This window comes from Tupaia chinensis, unplaced genomic scaffold (assembly GCF_000334495.1).
Source record: "Tupaia chinensis unplaced genomic scaffold, TupChi_1.0 Scaffold000089_1, whole genome shotgun sequence".
Classification (NCBI taxonomy): Eukaryota; Metazoa; Chordata; class Mammalia; order Scandentia; family Tupaiidae; genus Tupaia; species Tupaia belangeri.
The window spans coordinates 395,603-418,260 of NW_006159551.1; the positions used below are offsets into that span (position 1 = coordinate 395,603).

The window sequence follows — 22,658 nt, forward strand, 5'->3', positions numbered from 1 at the left end:
ACATTTTTTTTTTTTTTTTTGGAGAGGTTTTCACTATAGGGCGCATGCGCTTGCCAGACAGAGAGCGAGAGAGACATAGAGACAGAAAGCGAGAAATCACCCCCCAGAGGGGGATGGTCACACCGTAGTCCCTTCTCCTCCATTCTCCTCTCGGAATCTTCGGCACGCACGCACACACGCCTGGCATGAGTTTAAGCCACCAGGTCTGGGACGTGAATCGCGGTCGACTACGTGGGAGTCCAGCGACATAGCCATTACACTAACTGCTGGTTCCCAAGAGGGAACATTTGAAGAACGTGGCATCTCACAGATGAGAATTTCGCAACCAGCTGTTCACCCACAAATTAACTTTCATTTAAACATAACAGAAGTTCTTCTCTCTCTCCCCCCTCCCCCATCATCCACTGTCTCCCTAGTTAGAGATGGGAATGTCCTTGGCAAAGCTAGGATCAGGTCCAAAGCCTATTCCTAGGAAGCCATCACTACACAAGAGTAGGCTTTGGAGTGAGAGGAGCCAAGGTTGGAGTTGCCCCTCTGCTCCTTCCTAGCCACATAACACCCAGGCAGGTCAAGGGATCTGCTACCCTGAGCTTCCGTCTGTCAATTGAGGCTGACATTACCCGCGTGTCCTGCAGGTGATGGAAATGAGATCTACACCTGTGAGACCGGGTGGGCAATGGGCACTCCTGGAGGACGAAGCTGTCTGTGAGCAGAAAAAGCACAGCTAGGAAGAAGAGGCTTACAGGGCTGGTGGCAGGACCAGTCGGGTGTCATTTCCTGCAGTTCCCAGACTCTGTCAGACACCTTGGCTGTCGGCACATTGTCGCTAAGGAAAGTCAAACGGGCACCTTGACTCTAAGAGCTTCCTCCCATGGAAAATCCCCAGGTCTTCTCTCTTAGATTTTAATCTTCAAGCGACCTTAAATGTTGAGGCAGGGCCTGGTTGACGTTATCATTCTTTCTCTCTTGAATTCTGTCCATGTGTTTAGTCTTCGTCTCTGTGAGCTTCCACTGCCCAGAAGTAGGACTCAGTTGATTTGGGGAGCAGACCCCAGGTGCTGTGTACTGTGAGTGTTAGGTTGTATCGTGAGACTGTTCTTGGGTCCCTGTAGGAGTGTTTTTGGACCGGCGCATCTGATGGCAAGTGTTCCTGTAACTAGCGGCCAGGGGAAGCTGACCCTCCTCTGCCGTAACGTCCAGCCCCACTTGGTACAGGAGTCATCTCGCAGTCAGTGACTCGGGCCCCCAGACAGGATCCTGCTTTCAGAGAGACTGCAGAATGACTTCTCATAGCCCCTGGCAGTTCAAGGCTAGTGAGAAAACCTGAGTTTCTTTTCCCCATAGGCACTAGAATTTTTGTGCTATCATAAGGAGTTCTGGTGACAGCCTGTCTTAGTCAGCAAACTCGTCCTAACCGTCACCTACATTTAAATGTTCAAAAGAATTTCTGTGCCACCCACCCTTTATCGAATCTCTTCGGCACTGTCTGGCTTTGTTCTAGTTAGAACTAAACTGATAATCCGTGTTAGTCGATAGATGGCCCTTTGAAAGGTCATGCGCTCGCTCGGCTGTAATTAATTTGAATCAGTGGTAAATTCTCTATGAGAAAACTTAAATACTGCACAGTGGGCACGTGGTAGATAGAAGATCGAGTACATGACTGCCAGCAGAGACACACAAGCCCATGTATGTAGTGACGTGCAGGAGACTAGACTCCTCTTAAAGTGAGACACTACAGAACATTAGGAGGAGGTTAGACCAAACAGTAAGTATAAGGCACCTCTTTTGCTAAATAAATACAGGTTTTACTTCTGTGTCGTGGAGTTCTACCTCACAATCTTAGAGGCGTGATTCTGAGTGAAGTGCATCTGCAGACGGGGTGCACAGACGAAATACCGTCCATCCCTATTTCAGAAAGTCCTGGTACCTGAAGCTCTACTGGGTACTCTTCCCCATCTTCCCCAGTGCGCTGACCACTGACGTGGACGGTGAAATAATTAGGGAGAATCTCCCTCCCTCCCTCCCTCCCTCCCCCCTTCCCCACGACAGCCTGAGTGTCCGGGGACACACCGAGGCCACTGTTTTGGGAAGAGCTGTCGGCTCTGTGTCTGCTTCGTCATGGCAAGGGCAGATGGGATAACAGCTAATAACAGGTCGAGTTTTATCCGTGTGTAGGAAATCAGCGCCTTTCGTGCATGATTGCATTTAATCCTCCTCACTGCCCAGAAGGCAGCAATACCATTTTATAGAAGGAAACCTAAAGTTCCCCTGGGGCCACACCTCTGGGGAGTGCTAAACTGAGACTGGAATCCAGAGCTGTTGAATCAGAACGCCCCCCCCCCCTCCAGCTGTCTCAGCCCACACATCCTCGGGCTCACAGATGTGGCCACATCTGTGCACAGGCACACCCCCATCCACGGTGAGTACCCGCAGCCGTCGGCTGGCTGTGCCTGGTCTCTGGCACGGGCTTGTTCATCTCTCAGCCTCCCCTCCGCCACCAGCAGCAGTACTGAATTAGCCGCCTTTGAAAGAGGCACGGATGCAGAACAGGCCCTGCCGTGGGGGCGGGAGGAGTGGGAGAGAGGATTTCCTAGGGAATGCTGACTGGCCAGGGCATCCACCACCCAGTCAGTCAGGGCTTCCTGCCTGCCTTAGATGGAGCCTGATTCTCAGAGCTGCTGCCATGGGCCCAACCACAAAGCCAACCACGGCGGGTGCTACAGGGAGTTGTCAGAATGACGGGAGTCCAGGAAAGGGTGAAGTGGCGAGCTGCTAAGGACATTTCTGAAATACGTGCTAATTTTGACTTGCTAAATACGATACATTTCACTGTCTCCCTTAAACTGGAAACAGTGATGTGACCTATGATAGCCAGATTTGGGGGGGGGGGGGGGGGGGGGGAAAGAGAAGGACAATTCCCCAGAACCTCAACCAGAGGAGCTTCCACACCCAGATGACTCATCCCGAATGAGTGTAACTCCCGAATAATTAAACGTGGGCTGTCTGAGCCAGCATCCTTTAAGCCCATGCTGACTTTTCCTCACAGCTGGGGAAGACTCCTGTGCTTTCTCCCTCCCTCCCCGTCCTCCCCTCCTGCTCCTGTCTCCTCCCCCACCGCCACAGCATACTGTATTGTAGTGAAGACTTTCCAGTTTGTTCCATTTTGTATTAGCTCACTTAGTCTCTTTAGAAACTAGCTGTGCAAGGATACAGAGGCAAAGGAACGAGGCTGGTAGGTAGCGTGGTTCTTAAGGTGCTGGACTCCCACGTGGCTGACCTTGATTCGAGTCTCAGACCTGGCAGCTTGCTTTCTCACTTTTCCTCTCTGCTCTCTCTGCTCAAATTAAAAAATAATAAATAAATAATTCTGTTAAAAAAAAAAAAAGGCAAAGGAAGGGATTGTGGTGTGGCCATCCCCTCTGGGGGGTGATTTCTCACTTTCTGTCTCTCTGTCTGTCTCTGTCGGTCTGGCAAGCACACGTGCCCTATAGAAAAAACCTCTTAAAAAAAAAGAAAAAAGAAAAGGAACAATTTTCCAGATCAGTAGTGTCAACAAGGGGAATAAATGCTCTTAGAAGGTAGTGGGGTACTTTTGCATGGGAGGGGAGAGTCCCGGAGCCTACGTTTCTGGAAAATGCTTTCCCAAAAGTTGGGGGCAATTTTTGTATCAAAAAAGCAATATACTAGAGAGAGAGTTTTCTTTTTTGCCCCCCTCCTTTTTTTTTTTTCTGAAAAATATCTTGTAGGCACATTTTCCAGTCTAATAAATGCATTAGTGAACTACGCACTACCAAATACCTATAAGAAAACATCATGAAGAGATTCTAAAGCAGCGGGATACTGGCCCCAGCGCGTGGGTTTATCTGCATTTGATAAGATACAGGAAGCAAACATGTTAACACAGAAAGCAACATTTCTTTTTCTTTCCGTTTATTTATTTATTTTCACATTTTTACACAGACATGTACTTTACATACCAAAAAATTTTTGCTTACTGTTCAAAATATTTCTTATAATTTTGTATAATTTTGTTTGTGACTCTATAACAACAGAGGCAGTATGGTCTTAAAGATTTCTGAGAAAATATTTACATGTCGACTACTCAAATGTTGAAAAGCAAATGCCCAGCACACTAGTCACACATAAACCTTCTCCATTCAGCCCTGCCTACCAAGTATTCTGTGATAGACCATCTGCTAGCAAAGATCAGTCTCTTTTTTTTTTTTTTTCAAAGTAGAAAGCAACATGTTAACAAGGGCAGAAGATCAAAGTGGGAAGTGAATACCTACAGTCCTACCTTCTGTTTAAAAGGGGAGCTAGCCGAAACTTTAATCCGCTCTTGATTTAAGAGCGAGGCTGCCGCCAGCCAATCTGCAGACACTGGGGATTGGACGGTGCTGCAGCAGTAAAATACGATGCTCCGTGAGGCTGACCCACATCAGTAGGTTACCAGTTCATGTCCAGAGACCTCCCTGAGCATGCTGGGCACATGGGTACCCACGATCCACAGCTGGTTAGTGGTGGATCATGGCATGAAGACTCTGTTTAGGGTGGGCACTCTCTCTTACTCAGAGATTTTCTTTTTTTAAATAAAGAAAAAGGTGAAAATCTACAGGCAGGTACTTTCCAAAGTGCCCAAGGGATCTAGTGAAAGGGGGCTGGAGGAACTAACTCAGGACAGAAGTGGAGACCAAGAGTTACTTGTAGGTTGTCAGTAAGTAAGAGTGAGGCCCTGGACGTGTGTGTGGAGGGGATGGGGGTGGTGGTGGTGGCAACCAGGGTAAAAATGTGAACATTAAAATACACTCAGCCTTGGGGCCAGCAGCTGGCCTAGTGGTTAAGGTACTAGATTCCCACATGGCCGACTAGTTCGAGTCCTGGACTCGGAGGCTTGAAACTCAGGCCTGGTACATGTGCATGCGTGCCCACAATCCTGAAAGGAGAATGGAGGAGAAGGGATTGTGGTGCCATCCCCCCTTGGTGGAGGTGGTTTCTCACTTTTCTCTCTGTCTCTCCTATGAGTGCACATGCCCTATCAAAGGAAAATATAAAAGCTTAAAAAAACTTCACTCAGTCATGGTGAAATTAAGAGTCCCTGCCAGACCAGGCTTAGAGTACCGGAGAGAGAAAGGGAGGGTCCAGCAGGGTGTGCAGGGGATGCCTCCATGACCTTTCTTTCTGCCTGAGTTGCTACCGCCTCGGCTTCAGGTCAGGCAGGCCGGTGCTGGCTGTTGAAAAAGTGGACTGGATGCCCCCCTGCTCTGTGCAGATGCTTGGGAGTGGCCTCATATCTTTATTCAGGGATTGCAGCGAGGATGCTGGGAGGCCGGCGAGTCTCCCCGAGCTCCTGGGACGTGGACAGTCCAGCCTCGGCAGTGCGGCATCAACAGCTTTCTTGTGTCACCTGGGCGGCCACGCGTATGGGCTGAAATGTCACCTGGGCTCTGACAGCCCTTTACGTTGTGGGGAGACAGCCTGTGCCGCCTCTAACCACGATTCCCAGAAGGCCTCCTGCAGTTAGCTGACACCGTGGCAGAGTTCAAGAGTATCGGTGCGGGGGAGAAGGGAAGAGGGATTTGGCACTGGCAGCTGGTGGCTGGAAACAGCGTGTCAGCACCGCCGACTTGCCTCCGTGCCAGCCAGGCATGCCTCGCCCCACCCTCTGCACTCGGGCTGGGGTTTGTGTCCGTGGCAGCTGCTCAGAGAGTGGCTGAGCTTAAGTTTCCCCGCCTGGCAATGTCACACATCATGCCCTCTAGTCCGGAGGGGTGAAGTCACCCTTCATCTGACTGCACCCTTCACAGGCACCTTTTAGTCACAAGAACACTCCTCGCGTTTTGACGCTGGCTCTGCACTGACCTCCCGGCTCTCTGGATTTTCCACACTCTGACCTTCGTGGTAGGTGTGTGAGGCACTGTGGGTCTCAGTGAGCTGAGCATAATCTGCCCTGCAGGAACTCACAGGCTAGAGCAGAGCCTGGAGAAGCCGGTGTACCCCCAAAAGTACGGACCCTGAGTCCAGACACAGGAGGAGGGGTGGTCTCAGCAGGGGTAGCTCAGCTGCCTGGGGATCGGTTTCACCCACGAAATCTATTCTCTCCATCCATCTCCCCGTCTGAGGCTGTACATAGAATTTGTATCAGCGCTCATTTGTGTACATATGGAAGACACGTACACACTTCCCCTACCTTGCCAGAGTCCATAAAGTTCCAAAACACATTCCCTTCCCCCCATGCCATGAACCACCTTCTGCTGTTCTCTGCAGTGCAAGCCCCACCGGGCTGGCCCACCTGCCTCCTTCGATTCCAGGCATCTAACTGTCGGTACCTTGGTAACTCCTTCACTTCCTGTTTGTTATAAATACTGTGGTGCCTGCTGGAATAGACCCTGTTATCTGTGAAAGCACATTTACGAAAATGTTCCGACCTGGAAAATGTTCTGATTTTGACGGTCCGGGTCAGGTACATACCTGTCAGAATTCTTTGCAGTATGTCTCTTTGCGATGAAGCCTACTGGTATGTCGCTAGGGTACGTGAGAATGAGGAAAAGATCTTATTATTGAGGTGTTAAGTATTTGTGTATAAAGGTCATGTGGATGGGCAAGATTGTTTCCTTTTCACAAACCTTTTCTCTTCAGGGCCTCAGTGTGACCACCTTTTACAAGCAACATTGAACCAAAAAGGCGTTGAGCCATTTTTTAGCTCTCGAATTCCTTATACGGCTTTCAAAAGAGAATTCATGAAATATGCAAGATGGTGTGGACCTTAGGGTTTCTCTTAGGAGCAAGGAAGGTGTGGCCGTCAAGAGAGAGGTGGGAGACCCAGGTGAACAAGCTTGTAAAATATTTGGGATCAGAGTGCGAAGGGCAGGTTAGGGAAGTGGAGGTGAGGAGAGGATGAAGGAATGTGGGGACCTGCACTGGCAGGTGATCCTTCCTCCATACGCACCTTTCTTGCAGACCACCCTCGGGTCAGGAGCGGTGCTGTGAACTCTCTCCTGCAGTCTTTGGGCCATCTCATAGATGGAAACAGAGATAATATCTTCCTGCTCACTGTCTGGGCGTGGCTGACTTTAAGTAAAGCCACTTTGTTCCAGAGGAGTTTTCCAATTAAAAGTCCCAGCAGGTGACAAGGCTTAGATGCCACACCATTTTGTGGGGTAGCAGCTTCTTGGGGAAGCTTGCAGGTGTGCATGTATACACGCGCTCGTGTTTACAGATAAATATCACTACTTTCCTCAGAAATAACAGCCAAAAAAAAAAAAAAAAAAAAAAAACCTCTGGGAAAGCGTGTAGGCTTAAAAGAAAAGTAACATATTAGTGTATAAAAGCGTAGGAGATCAGAGAGGAAAATCAGTGGAGTGCAGAAGAGAATAGAAAGAAACCAATGAAAATTGCTAACATCCCCATACCTAACCGCTGGGAGCGTTCTGGTTTAGTTCTTAGCTCATTGAAAATGCAGAGGCAGCTGCCCAAGCAAAACGCCCTGAGCCAGCCTGGATGTTTTGGGAGAAGGGTGAGTTGGCCTGTTTGTCCTTCATACGAACCTCAAATGGGCTCGCCCTGCCCTGTCCAGCACAAGCAGCCGGCCCCACCTCTCTGTCGTCTGTGACCGCTGGTATCTTCAGCATGGCAGCTCCAGGTGTCCAGGGCCCACTGTACTTTGTCCCCATCCCTCTGGCTGCCCAGCGAACACTTCACCTGTGGCCCCAGAATGACTTGAAAGAATATTGTGCAGCTGGCTCTTCCTAGGGATTTCATCAGAAATGGGTGCGGTTCTCTGCTGGCACGAGCCATCTTTGTGACGCTGTATCATCCAAGAACAGCTATTAACTGAGTCTGGGAAGGGCCATTGGTCATTCCAGCCCAGCTGAAGTGATATAATGTGGCCAATTTGGGTAATGTCACTCAGAGCTCAAAAACAGAGCCAGGCTGACACCTCAACTTGGGAGCAGCTTGGATGATCTTCACGTGGCTCCATTGGTAAACAGAGAAAAATCTGTATCTCTAAAATTTTATCCCAGAGAAAGAAAGGACCTAGCTTCACCTGAGGGTGAAGCACTGAACCGAGTCCATATTTGGATTGCCGTGCCGATGCTATCCTAGCTTCGTGGCCACGGGCAAATGACATCCTGATTTATACGACGGTTGCATAACTTTTGCCAGCTCACGGGACACTTTCACAGTCGTTTGATCCTCACCGTAACCAGTGAGGTAGCTGGTGATCTCCTTCAAAAAAAAAAAAAAAAGGGAACCAGAGACCCAGCTCAGTGAGCTGACTCACTGACTCATTCCCTCGCTTGTCCTGTGTACCCATGGGAGTGGTCCCACCTGAGCCCTGTAGCTTCTGATTCCAGAACATTGCTTTCTCCTGACACACCAATGTCACAAGGCTGCTTAGAAAATTACAGAATCTGTCACATATAGGAGGTTGTCTGTGGCCCGTTGTATTTTGCAGAAAGAACTGAAGTTTTGAATTTGGGACTGGCCAAGACAGTTCTAGGTATGGGATCCAATTTCTTTCTTTCTTTTTTTTTTTTTTAATTTATAGACTTTTTTTTAAACTTTTAATTGCCAAAAGATGTATGCACTTGCCAGAGAGAGAAAACCATCCTCCCCCCAATAGGATGTGATCATGCGACAAACCTCTTTTGTTCCTTTCTCCAGCCCATCAGCATTTGGGCATGCACGTGCGCGCGCGCGCGCACACACACACACACACACACACACACACTTGGTGTAGTTTCTAAGTCTCCGGGGCTGGCATTTGAACTGTAGTCACCCTTGTGGGATCTGGCTCCATATGCTCAGCATTTAACCACTGCATTGCAGGGTCAGCTCTCTAGACTTAATTTTTTTGAAGGAGTTTCTAGGTTTGTAGGAAAATGGAGTAGAAAGTACAGCATTCCCGTATACCCCCACTCCTTCTCCCTCACCTGCCCCCCTACTCAGTTTCCCCCAGCTGTTAACCTTTTGTAGTACTGTGGTATATGAGGGCTCTTCAGAAAGTGCATGGAAAATGTGTATTCTGAAATGACTGTGCATGGATTTCAAATTTTACTGCACCTAGTCACATTTTCATTCCATTTCTCATAAACATTTTGAAGTTCCTTCATGTTTGATATTGTACACTGGATAAGCCAGTATTGAATACATTATTAAAGTCCATAATGGGGATCAGCAGATGGCATAAGGTTTATGTCGCTGGACTCTCCACGGCTGACTGGGTTTAAGTCTCAGACCCAGAGGTTTGAAACTCACGTCAGGTGTGGTGTTGTGTGCCCAAAAATCCCAAGAGAAGAAAGGATTGTAGTGTGGCCATTCCCGGGCGGGGGAGGGGGAGGTGTGATTTCTTGTTTTCTGTCTCTCTGGTGAGTGCAAGTGTCCTATAGCAAAAATCTCTCTTCCCAAAAAAAAAAAAATCCACAGTGTACACTAGAGTTCCCTTTTTGTGATATGCATTCTGTGGTTTGGACGAATGTATGACCCGTGTTTGCCATTACAGCACCATACAGAATAGGTCTACTGCCATCAAAAACCCCTGTGCTCCTGCTGTTCACCTCTCCCTCCCTCCGAGCCGCAGCCACCACTGATCTTTCTCACGTGCCCAAAGTTGGGATTTTTTTTTTTAACTATAATGAATACTATACATGGCAATTTAAGAATCACTGAGTATAAAGTTCATCGTCATTGTTGTTCACCCAGAACAACATATTTTTTGTCTGTTTAGTTTTTATTCTTTTGCTGTCATCTTGGAAAAATCAGTTCTAAAAATGATCTTCATCCTCAATAGAAATCATCACCCTTGTTCACCAAAGGGACAAATGATTTTAAGTTTACTAAGTGTCTTGTATTCCTGGTTTTGAAGTTAAGTATTATCTTTAGTCGTCTTCCACCTCTTCTTCCAGGCCTTTACTGAGAGTCTGAATATACAAGGAGGCCAAGGATCTGTTCCCAGACCTCCATGTCACCCTCTTTTAGCCATTCCTGTCATCTGCACCTCCTAGGTATTCTGGGAATACCCAGTGGGTCATCCTGCTTGGTAAGATGAGTAGAAATACAGCTGCCAATTGAGTAGAAAGGACAGCATGCCTCCTTGAATCTTCCCAGAGGGGATTCTCTAGGGTAGAAAGCAATAGGTCCATTATCATAGGTCCTGTCTTCTCTCCCATGACCTTTGCATTTCTGTACCTCAAGCCCCCCCACCTAAAGTCCTCATTCTCTGATCTGACTATAAAAGAACCAAGGATTCAGCAAGAAGTGTTCTAGTGTTTGTGTGGTAAACAGACTTCCCTACCTGGGCTGACTTTCTCTGAGGAGGTGATTGATTACCTCAGTCGTCTTTCTTAGAACAGTCTTTTCACTTGAACCTGGGAACTAAAAAAAAAAAAAAAAAAAAAAATTACCCCCTTCTCAGAATGACTAGTATTTGCATCATACAATCCAACTTCCTCCTGCTCCTTCTCTCAGCTTGCTCTCAGAGACACACACACTCACACACCCTCCTCCGTTCCAGTCAAGGACATTTCAAGAGGCTGGTCAGTGCCGCCCCCGTGTCTAAAACTTCAGTGTTTGCCTTTGCAGGGACTTTTCCAACTTTACCTAGAAAAGAACTAACCAGAACCTTAGCGCTTGTGGTCAGCCTGCTTCCGGCTGTGGCTTCAGTTAGTCTGTCTGCTCTGACAGAGGAAGCTCTCACTGTGACGGGAACCGTGCTGGCTGGATTGCAGGAGGACCAGGGCAGACAGCGCCTCATGAGATTGGCATGTGAGATGCCAGCAGCAGGGAGAGGGAGGAAAGCAGAGGGGACGTCTCAGACCCAGAGTGGCAGATGCAGCTGACAGATGCTCAGTGACCCCGTAAGCCTCTCCGCATCCCTACCCTCGTGACTGCACGCACACGCACACACACACACACCCCTCCCAAGATGAGTTCATGTATAAGCAGATTGTCTTAGTTGAAGATGCCTCTAGTGCACACTCGAGGCCAAGACACTGAGACATGTTTTCCATCTCGCATAGACATAAAGACAAGAAGATGCGGCAAACGTTTCTAGGCCTTCCGACGCTGGCTGCAGAGGCGTGGGTGACAGGTTTCACTGCAGTCGTTCGGCATTGAAGCCAGCTCAGCTTCTGTTCGAAGGTCTTAGCTAAACAGAAAGTAAGAGGATTCAGGTGTCCTCTCACTGCGCTATGCTGGTAACTGGGATCATATAAACGCTTTCGTGTTAAGATTTAGATTCTTATGCAGGGGGCATCGTTTTGGTGAGGAAGTTACACCATGTCGGAGCAGATCCTACCACACAGGTTGCAAAACCAACTGCAAATGGAGAGAACCGTGTGGCTAGCATTGCTAATGAGTTGTTACTGCTAGGTTATTTGAGATTTGACCTAACAGACAAGGGATTATGTCATTAAAACACACCTAGGATCTGAAATTTCAGGATCTCCCCACTTCAGTGCCGAAAAGGTAGCAAGGCATGCCATCCATGGTAACCTCTCAGTGGGGCTTATTTCCTGTGCTTGAAAGTTTTAATGGAATCTCTCCCACTCCAGCTCTCCATCACTAGGTATTAAGGGAAGCAGGGGGAGAGTATGTACGATATTGAATGCTGCATATGTAGACCAGGACATCCTTCTTCTACCTTGGCATTGAAGGTCTCCTACAAAACCGGCATAGGTTGGAAAATTTATTCCTGGGATCAGAGCACACAGCTTTAGCTGTCCTTCAGCAGGTCCAACCCTTCTTTGAAGTGTTGGGATTTCTCTTTCAAATGTGATAATTCATATTCTAATTTAGGGCATTTTTTTTTGTTTAATATAAAAATATTTTCAATTATTTACTATGGACTCAACATGGACAGTTTAAAGAGATGCATTACTTCTGTAAAAAAAAAAAAAAAAGAAAGAAAAAAGAGAACACTTTTTTAAAAATTTAACTTTATTTATTTATTTATTTATTTATTTTTAATTTGACCAAACAGGAACAAAGTGAGAGAGAGAGAGAAGGTGAGAAAGCAAGTCTCCAGGTCTGGGACTTGAACCAGTCAGCCATTTGGGAGTCCAGCACTCTTAAGTACCACGCCACCTGCCAGCCCCAGAGATGCATTATTCCTGTCTGTGGCTTTAGGTACCTTTTGGGCAAGGCCTTTATGCCAGGCTCACTGGTGTCCCATATGCAGCAGCACAAATAAAAAAAGGAAAAAGAAGTGTGCGTGTGCGTGCACACACACACACACACACACACACACACAATGAAGCCCATGTCCTTTACCCTGGAAGCAGGGCACACTGGTGCCAGGAGCAGCCATCCCAGTGCAGGGGCCAGTCGCGAACTTGGCATGTACTCATTAGGCACTCAGAAGTGGACTTGGAGCTGGGGCTGCTGGGGAGCTCCACAGAGGCAGAGTGCCACACCCAGACACGCCCCATAACCATAGTCCTTGGACTGAAGTCCGTTCCACACACACACACACACACACACACCATTGCCTCAATAGCTAATCATTAGGGACCAGCAGATGGCATAATGGTTACATTACTGGACTCCCACATAGTTGACTGTGATTTGAGTCCCAGACCTGCCAACTTTAAAAGTCACACTGGGCATGTGTGCATGTGTGCCTGCCCATGGTCCTGAGAGGAGAATGGAGGAGAAGGGATTTCAGTGTAGCCATTCTCCCTGGGGGGTGATTTCTCTCTCTCCCTCCTTCCCTCCAGTGACCACATGTACCCTATGGCAAAAATCTCTCTTAAAAGGAAAAAAATCTAATCATGAAAAATGGTTGGTGGAGGACCAACAGTTAGCGTAATGGCTATGTCGCTGGACTCCTGTGTAGTCAATCGCGTTTTGATTCCTGGACCCGGTGGCTTAAAACTCACACCGGGCGCATGTGCATGTGTGCCCAAGATCCCGAGAGGAGAATGGAGGAGAAGGGATTGCGGCGTGGCCATCCCCCCCTGGGGGGGGACTTTTTTTCTCACTTTCTATCTCTCTGTCTCTGTCTGGCGAGCGCATGTGCCCTATAGCAAAAACCTCTTCAAAAAAAAGAAAAAGAAGAATAGGAGGGACCCCATTAAAAGACGAGATAGAGGACCTGGTCTTTGTCATCCTTAGATTCTCATTGCTCAGGCCTGAGCTGAACACAAAAATTCTGAAAGTTCAGCAAACGGATGTTGAGAACAGTGAATGGAGGAAGTTGGTGCATTCTGCCTTTATTCAGAACCTTTCTGAAATCAGTGCTGGGGGTGGGAGGCAGGAATCAGACATGCCACCAGAGAAGGTAGAAGATTTCTCATTTAACCTATCTTCCTTGGTCCCTTGTTAGAACAAGAAAGAGAGGTCCCTGAAGTTTAAGCTATGTGTGGTCTCTTGCATCAATTTCCTTTTGAATACCTCATTAATGTGGTCTCTGTTTGGAAATCTGTGTTGTCTATTTTTACAGAGGGTTTGCTAAGCAAATGAACATATGAAAGATCCAAGAGCCAGATTTTAGATGAATTCGCTAACATTTTAAGCAGTTCAGCATCCATTTGCATGTCAGGAGCAAGTTAGTTCCAGGTGAGGTCTAGCGATTGCAAAGCAGCTCCAGGTTCTCCCCCGCCCAGGTCTGGTCAGGTGGGTGACCTGTCACGGAGCTCATCCCTCCTGTGCTTTCCCTCATCTTATCCCCACCATTCGCTCCTATCCCTCTTGTACATAGACCCATCCCAGGCATCACCGTGGCATGCTACATTCTGCACGCTTCCTACCTGTCTGCCCCCTCCCACTCTGGTCACCTCGTTGTGCCAACTCCTGTGGAGAATGTTCTCACTGGGCCTGGTCTGAGCAGTGCTGACCTCCTTCAGGCCCAGGACTGTCACAGAGGTCTAGCCAGTCTCAGTCACTGGTAGTCGGCTGTTTTCCTTTTTGTTGTTCATTCTTTCTTTCAGGAGAGAGAAGGGAAAAACAGGTGTCTTGGATAGGGTTACGCCATCCCACAGTCCTCCCCCCAGCCAACCAGGATTGCAGGTGCATCTGGATACCTCTGGCATGTTTAGGTCAACCTGGGATTTGAATCTGGGACCCCCATGTGGCTCTAGCATCATGCAGCTATGCCCTACCACCTGCACCACTGTGGTTGGGCCCGTGATGCTGCTCTGCTACTCATATGACACAGAATAGTCTGTGTTACTTTTTTATTCTTATTATTTATTTGTCAGAGAGCAGTGGCAAATTAAAGTGAGAAAGCACCTCCTGTGAGAAATGGTCGTGCACCATCCCTTACCATCCTCTCTCTTCCATTCCTCCCTCCTCTGGGATTCAGGGTGCACCTACACTCGTGCCCTACATGTTTCTCAGGCCACCAGGTCCAGGACTCAAACCAAAAGGTCGACCATGTGGGTCCAGCTGCTCTAAGTACCACACCACTAACTGGCCCCTGTTATTCCATTAAAAAAAATTTTTTTTTGATACCCATTCTCCTTAGCTGAATTGCAAGTGCTTTTATGACAGGAACCCTGTTTCCAAGGTAAGTGTCCAAGTCATTTGTACTTCAAAGGCGGCCAGCATGCAGTGACCTTGTCTGTGTGCTTACTTACGGCAGTATTCTTGGCACCAGGCATAGCAATCAGGGGCTCCCCAATTCAGTATCTGTTGAACCTGTTAGGTTTGCTAAGACTACTTTTCCCTAAGAGAGCTCATAGTCCTTAGACCTTTTGAGTTCAAAAAAAGTACTAAATATCCCCTCCTCCTCAAAATATCCTCAATTATAGCAGTTTACAGTTTGTAAGAACTGCAATAGAAAAATCTCAGAATCCCCTTTGAAAAATAGGAATGAGCCTGTCCTGCTCACTCCTGCATTATAGAGCAAGTGGTGGGATCGGAGAGCTCTCACTCCCTCCTAGCTTGCTATCCCATCCCAGTGATGGTGTGTCCATACGCGCCCCAGAGTTTGGCAGCTTAAGTGGGACTTTGGGTCTCTCCTTTTACATTTGTTCTCCTCCTCTGTGGCCAGTCACCATGGATGGCTGCCTGACCTCTCTGCAACTGTGCGTTGGGTGGGTGGCTCAGTGGCCTGGCCACTCCCCCTTCCCTTCCTAGAGGCTGATCTGCCCTGGTGGGAATGAGTGCTCACCAGCCAGCTGGCCACCATGTGTGCCCTCTACTGAATGGGGGTCCTTCCTCCCTCGGAGTTGCACAGACCTTGGACGTGGGCTATTTCCTGGGTGGGGAGAGGAGGCAGTGTCTGAAGGCATGGGAGCCATGAATGTCAACGGGGATAGGTCACCCCAGCTGCTCAGCAGAAAACTGATTCTAGATGGGACACGCTTCCGATCTTTGAGTCCGTCATCTTTGAAATGGGATGCTGTGATGAATGATCTCTTGCCCAGTGCTCTGTGGTGGGAACCTGGTGAAAGTGTGAAAGGGAACGTGAAGGACCCCCTGAGTGTCGACCTCAGGGTATAGGGAGGGTAGAGGTCGCCAGTTTCCCCTCCAGCAGTTATTGTGAGCAACTCAGCTGTACTGTGTAAGCATTTGTTATTGGAGCCCACGTGGGAAGCAGAAATGAGTATCTTCCCATCCTTCGGTGGACATTTAGCGAGTGTCCACTGTGTTCTGGTCATTATGCTAAGGCAGTGCTTGCCCTTATGATGCCGGTGGGCTCTTGAGTTCCTGCCTACTGGGCTTCCCAGACGTCTCACGCAAATGTTCTGCAGTAATGTGCCAGTTTCCTGCCTTTTTTGGCAATCATTTTTAACTAGTTCTTCAATGGCTTAATTTTTTTTTTTTTAAATGAGAGAGCCCTTCTTTCACGGAGAGGGGCCCTTGACAGGGTATTGTCACACTGCAGTCTCCTTCCCCCGGCCCTCCAGCTAGTCAGGATCTTGGGCGTGCATGTGCCTGGTGTGTTTCAGGGAGACACAGGATCCACACTCCAAGCTGGCCGCATGGCTTCCAGGCGAAGATCAGTACGCTGCAGACTGCACCTCTAGGCTGGGCTGTTAAATGTCTTCTCTGTAGCTAGATTGTTTGGGGTGAAGATGTAGCCTGATCATCTCCCTTGATTTGTAATATTTTGACATGTCTCATGGAATTTCAAAAGTACACTGATGTTTTCTATTAAATACAACAGAGGCTGACAACTTCTGGCTCACGGGCCAAACCCAGCCTGCCCACCAGCATTTGTAAATGCAGTTTTACTGGAACATGGGCACACCCATTTGCTTATAGATTGTTTGTGGCTGTTTGGAGGCTACAGGAATAGACGGTTGAGGTATTGTGACAGAGGCCATCTGGTCCACAAAGCCACGAGTATTACCAGAAAATAGTTACTAGACAGAAAAAATGTTGCTGACCGTTGATGTACACAGAGCAATAGTGACAAATTCTGTCCGTGTGTGTGTACGTGATTTTTTGTTAGAAAGTATTAAAGTCATCCTAACAAGGTCAAAATTTCCCAAATGAGAATGGCAACAGAGCTGGCATGAGTCCATTTTGTTCCTTTTGTCTCGTGCTGAGGAAGCTTTCTTCCCTGCCCATCTCTGCCTCCCCGTAGAGAACACAGGTATGAGGCATGCACGTGGGGAGAAAAGCATACGTGGGCTGAAGGAAGTGAGGGGAGAGCAGGTGAGAAGCACTGCACACAGGTCGGAGCTGGAGCCATCTAAAGGCAGGTGGTAGACGGGAGGATACTGTGTGGGCTTTCGTCCCTGATAGAGAGCACCCCCTGACCATTTCATGCTGGAAGGAAGGACGCAAGACTAGTGGAGTGGTTTCCGTAAGCTCAGGACCAGGGAGATAGACTGAGGAGCCTGTTCTCCGTGTGCAGCCTTTTACCCACGCTGGGGCCAGCATTGCAGGTGTGTTTGTTAAAGGCCAGAACACTCGGGATCTTAGAATCCATTTTATTTCCAGAGGGTTTGCAGTTTTCCTATCTAATGCCTTTTAAGATACACAGCACAATGAGCGATACCTACAGTAGTGACATTGACAAAGACAGAGTATAATGGCAGCTGTCAGGAGACGGGGGCGGGATGGAACTTCAGGTGGAGAAGATGAAAGCAGCCCTGGGGAGGGATGGTGGTGATGGTTGACAACAGTGAGCATGGACTAAATCACCCAACTGTACACTTAAAAATAGTTAAAATGGTAAGTTTCATGTTATGCATATTTTATCACAACTTAAAACAAAATAAAACTTAGCCATGTGACTTGTACAGATCAGGGTTGCAATATCCAAATTTGCAGATTAGGAGTCTTGTTTAGAAACCTGCTTTTTTTCCTGTATTGAATTTTAAAATGACTTCCTCATGTAAGAATAGAGAATTACAGGATATTCAACTAAAAAGAGAGTTACCAAACATTTCTGTAAAAATACAAAGCACCTTAGTTCTGCGGAAGAAGGAAGTCACCTGAGAGGTGGTATAGAAAAAAATGACAGTTAGCGTGCCTGTCTTGTTCCTACCCCCAGAAGTGACTCCCTTTTCTTTTTTTTTAAAAAAAATAAATTGTTCCAGGAAAGAAACCTTGATTGGTTCCCCAGGATGCGAGCCATGTCCTTGGTCAGCAGCGATTCTGAAGGAGAACAGAATGAGCTGAGGAACCTGCAGGAGAAGTTGGAGTCCACCATGAAGCTCGTCACTAATCTTTCTGGCCAGCTGTCGGAACTGAAGGACCAGGTAAAGAAATAAAATTCAATCCTTCTCCACACACCCCCAAATGAGGGAAATACGGTGCCGTTCTGTTCCCAAGTGCTCCACCTGGGTAGAAGGGGTAACAAGACAGCAGAATCAAAGTCACTCTACCAGCATCCCCTTGTCCCTCCCTCTCCCCCTTCGAAGATAAGATCATGGCTGTCCTTTCAAGGCTACTAAGGACCTGGTATACAAGATAAGGCTATGGCGCTATTCTCAGTGCTGCTAAGGACAGGGTTTCAGTATGAAAAAACAAAACCAAAAAATGGGAAAATGCAAATATTTCAGTGAAGTACTGTACAAAAAAACACCATGCATAAAGCTACACTTTTTTTTTTTTTTTTTTGCACTTAGAGAAGATTAAAAGTTCTGTTTCTCATTTTGCTTCCTAGCCCTCAGATTTGTCAGATCTTTACCCAAGATATTTAAATTCAGCATCCTGGGATAAACCGTAGTTGTGATAAAACCCTTTTTGGTTCCTTCGTTTGATAATTCCTTCATCTGACAGATGCTCACTGAGTGGCTGCCCCAGTCCAAGCATCATCGCAGGTGCTGGGGGTCAGACAGCCGACAATATGGTCATGACCGTGGGTCTCACTGAGCTCCGTCTACAGAAAACTGTCCCATCCTCCCCGTCCATAAGATAAATGCTTTGCCCCTGTAAGTAAGTTGGTGGGGAGGAAGGACAGGCTATTCCAAACCCTACGTACTCTCTTTCCCCTTTGCAACCCCTTAAAACCAAACACTCCATGTGCAGCTGGGAGTCTCGGGCCTGAGCCCTGGATGGAGATGTACCGTGTTCTTGGTTTTCTTGGTGCGTGTCTATAGTTGACTGTGATAATCTTGCACAGACAGTATATGATAGGAGTTTTTCTAAAGCTTTTCAATCAGCTGTATAGACAAGCAAAATAGATGAATCTGCCCTGGAGGTAAGTCACGAGGTACACCCACGGGTGATTTATTACTCTTCTGTACAGAACAACCAGGTAAGACCTGCCCTAACATTAGACTCTTCTTTGAGATGACTTAGAGCATTTTCAATAATCCTACTTCGAGTAACGTTTCTTTTCCAGCTAAGTTATTTCCAACTGTGCCCCCAAGATACATTGTGGCCTCAAGTGCTTTTCATTCCCCAAGTATTAAGATGCAAAGACGACAGGTAATAAGAAAACAAAGGCTTTACTTATGAAGGCTGGCTACAGCTCTGAGCTTGGTAGCCACCCAAAATGAGTAATAACCTAAATGAAGATCTAACTAAATCACTTATCATTAACTTTTTACCTCTCCCGTGAGACTTGGACAGGTACTAGCTAAACTGCCTTGTGTGCGCTGTTGACCACAGCTGTTTTCTGTCCATCCTCCCTACACCCCGTCAGCCCCCTTGAGGAAGCACCTGGCAGGCCTCAGTGGTCTTCTCCCCCTGGAGATAAGCTTATACCTGCAAGAATCTCAGTGAAATCAGATCTTCTTAAGTAGGGGCCAGAAAACTTACACTGATCTAATACAGACCTAAGTGAAGAAGCTGTTTGGCTTGCCACAGTCTTCTGCCATTTTTCTAAGAAACAAGTGGTCTTTGTTTCACACCTGTGGTACCAGAATCTAAGAGCGCAGGCACCCAGCTCTCCTGTGCCTGTCCAGCCAGAACACGTTCGCATGCATCCCTGTTTCTCATTAGCATACTTGGAAGCTCTTCTGGGGGGCATATTTGTAGTAATTTGAAGAATTGGGTGTTTCCGGTTTACCAGAGAATTACCCAAAACTGAAACGAACTATGTCAGGTATTCTGTGTGATAAAAGCAAACAAGACCTTCCCTACAGGCCCGACCTGGCCATTGAGTACATATGTTGTTTTACATTGCTTTTGGAGAGTGATTTTTTTTTTTAAAGAAGGCTTTTGCCATAGGGCACATGCACCCACTGGAGAAAGAGGGAAAGTGAGAGGTCACCCCCCGGGAGCGATGGCCACACCTAAGTCCCTTCTCCTCCATTCTCTTCTGGGGGTTTTGGTCACACTCACATAACCTGGTGTGATTTTCAAGCCACTGGGTCGGGAACACAAATCCTAGTTGGCCATGTGGGAGTTCAGCGCTTTAACCACCACGCCACCTGCCGGCCCCAAGGATGACTCAGTGCTCAGTTTGCAAATTAAACCTCGGGGGAGTGAGTTCAGCTGAGGAATTAACAGAACCCCAAGTGTAGGAGGGTACCCAAGACTGCGCATGACCATCCAGTTCCCTCATCTTCTTGAGAAGGATACCAAGGAGCCCGGAGTCTCTTAGCAAATTTATCTAACTTTATACGACAATGCCCAGGCCAGAGCTCTTGATCCCCAAGTCTGGTTTTGTTTCTGTGCTGTGTGTGATTGTTTCGATTGGTTTCGTTTTGTCACTGTACTGTCTGCCTTTCCTGGTTGACTGTCTTCCTCATTTTCTTAAAAAGAGCCTCAAAATTTCAGAAGTTGTATCCAAACACTTCGGATGATGCATGGATTGCCATTTTAAAGTACTAAGCATAGCCGAGACTTAACATCCACGGTAGAATTGTTTCTTTGAAGTCAAAGTTTTGGCCTGAATATGTAAAAAGTGATATATGTGGACTGAGGTTCATCGAGTGACATTAAGACCAGTATAGTTTAACTTCCCTGATCGCAGCCCTTTTTACATGTGTTAAAGTTGGCCGTTTTAGTAAGCCCCTCCCTTGTGAATATGTTCAAAATTAGACCGTTTGTTTTCTTTTTCTTGTAAGACACTATAGGCTAAAAGGGTGCATGAAAAACTAGGAGTAAATTCTCAAGTACTTTTGCTGGAATCAATATGCAAAAGTTTTAAGGTGCCCAGCATTAAGGGGAAAATTCAACCTACCTGGGTTTTTTTGGGTGGTGGCTAGGGTCAAGAGTGGGGAGAGAATTTGCTTAATTCCAAAAAAGTTACTATGGGGAGAGAATTTACTCAGTCAACATTCTCTATAATGAAGTAGCCTCTAACAAACCATTAATCCCTTTCTTTTAGAATCAACTTGTTGAATAGCGGTTAATTTTGTGAAGTTTGTTGTAGCAATCATAAAGATTTCTTAAACTGTTCTGCTTAAAACATCATGCCAGATATGTTAGAGAGCTGCTGATCTTTAAATAGTAATTGTGAAAATTTCTGGCCTCCAAAGGGGAAAAACTTTGAATTAAAAAAAGGGGAAAAAAATGCCCTATGAATCTATGAATGATTAATGAACAAACTGTTGAAACCATCATGAAAGAATAGCATTCACTGGGAGAAGTACTGAAAACAACAGAAATTGATTTATCACTTTTTTTTTTTTTAGATCTTCTGATTAGAACACTAGCATAATGGAGCAAAGATAGCTTAAATGTGGACAACTCTGGTTTTAATCTTTGCTGTTGTTGACCTCTTTGGTGGTGGTCTTAAATTACCAATTTGAGGTGAAAAAATTCTTGCTAGGATATTGGTAAAACATGGTCAGTGGTGTCACTTTTTCTATTATTGCCAAGAGTGATTGGTTGGGATTGCTGTCTGTTCAAAGTATTACTTAACGATGCATCTCATCTTGAAGTTTCCCCTCCCAAGAGATTCTGAATACTGAATGTGGATTCTCTTACATTCTTATTCCAAGGAGGAGAACTAATGTAAGAACTTAATTTTTTTTTTTGCATGTTTTCTTCATAATGCAAAAAAGTAAATATTGAAAGAAAGGTTAACTTCCTTGATAACATGATTGGCTTTCTATAGGACAACAACCTTATTTGTTGTTGTTAGGAAAACAAAAAGTGCTTGTAAACTCAGATCATATCAGCATGAGGCAGTGTTTGGCATTTTTCTTGCAAGAGGATTGTCTTATTAGTATTAATTGCCTAAGGAAGGAAGGAATAACACAAGATTAGAATAACTGTCCCGACTTGGATAATGGGCTGTTAAGAAAAGCTTACAGGGTGTGCCTATGTCTCTTGTACTGTGCTGGGACCACAGAAGATGACTAAGGCAACACGTGTCCTCTAGACTCCATCATTGAGCCAGAAAGACCCAATGGACCTCTACTATGACCTGAGTATGGTTTCATGGAGCACAGAGTAGTCTAGTCCTGTGTGAGGTGTTGGGTGAGGAAGGAATGAGCTTCTACAGTATTACAAGCAGGAGATTTTCTGAGCTGGCAAGGAAATGCAGCAGGGGCTTCCCAGGAAAGGAATCAGCATGAGCAAAGGCATGAACTGCATGGCATGCTCAAGGCATGGCGATATCTTCTTGGTTGATTGGATTCCTTCTTTCAGCCGACATTTGCAAAACGTCGACCTGCCAGGAGGAGCACTAGGGGCTGGGGGTATACAGATGAGTGGAATCCATTCTCTAACAGTCTAGACCGGGAGGCGGAAAGGTAACGGGAAGTACAAATAGGTAGAAACAAATTGCCCTGGTCATAAGGAGAGCAAGCAGTTCTTCCAATCTGGTCTTTCAGGATTAGAGTATGTTGTTAGAGATGGTCATGCAGGAACTAACTCAGTTTCAAAGGCTGAGAAAGTTCACCAGGCAAAAGAAAGAGGGATGAAGGGTGAAGGATCAACTCTGAGCATCTGAGCGATGCTGCACATTTTTGACAGAGTCGATATAACTGTGTTCAAGAGATACTCTGATTTGTATGTTGGGGTCATCATTCTGAACATGATTGATTTTTTAGGACTGTAAAAAGACATTCTAATGACTATAATTCTTCAGATGTTTAGATTCTCACTAATCAAGAGCTTCCTGTGGCTTCAAAGCAACTTTTCCAAGACTCATTCTTGGACCTAATTGTGGCACATGTGTGCTGTTGATGAACTTTCCTTCCTGGCCCAGCCTTGAGTGAGTTAGAGGCCCTACGGGTAACTTCAGATGTGCTCATTTGTGCAATGCCTAGTGTTTTCTTGGAAGACCTTTTAGATGTTTGGCTACCTTTGAAAGCTGCAAGTCTTTGCTTCTTGTGGAGACTGGGGTTCAGAGCAGG

At 46.6% G+C, this 22,658-nt stretch overlaps 1 protein-coding gene and 1 long non-coding RNA gene across 12 annotated transcripts in view; one reads left to right on the forward strand and one right to left on the reverse strand.

The window, feature by feature from the left end:
* ITPR1 (inositol 1,4,5-trisphosphate receptor type 1) overlaps window positions 1-22,658 on the forward strand; it is a 404,888-nt gene that overhangs the window by 377,850 nt on the left and 4,380 nt on the right. For all 11 annotated transcript variants that reach the window (XM_014585765.2, XM_027769774.1, XM_014585767.2 and 8 more), the window contains one exon: window positions 17,496-17,657. In XM_014585765.2, coding sequence (XP_014441251.1) covers window positions 17,496-17,657 — 162 coding nt within the window. The remainder of the gene's footprint in view (window positions 1-17,495; window positions 17,658-22,658) is intronic.
* Window positions 17,618-22,658, reverse strand: part of LOC106734300 (uncharacterized) — a 9,791-nt gene continuing 4,750 nt past the window's right edge. The window contains exon 3 of the long non-coding RNA XR_001369982.2: window positions 17,618-17,738. This is a non-coding gene — a long non-coding RNA (uncharacterized LOC106734300). The remainder of the gene's footprint in view (window positions 17,739-22,658) is intronic.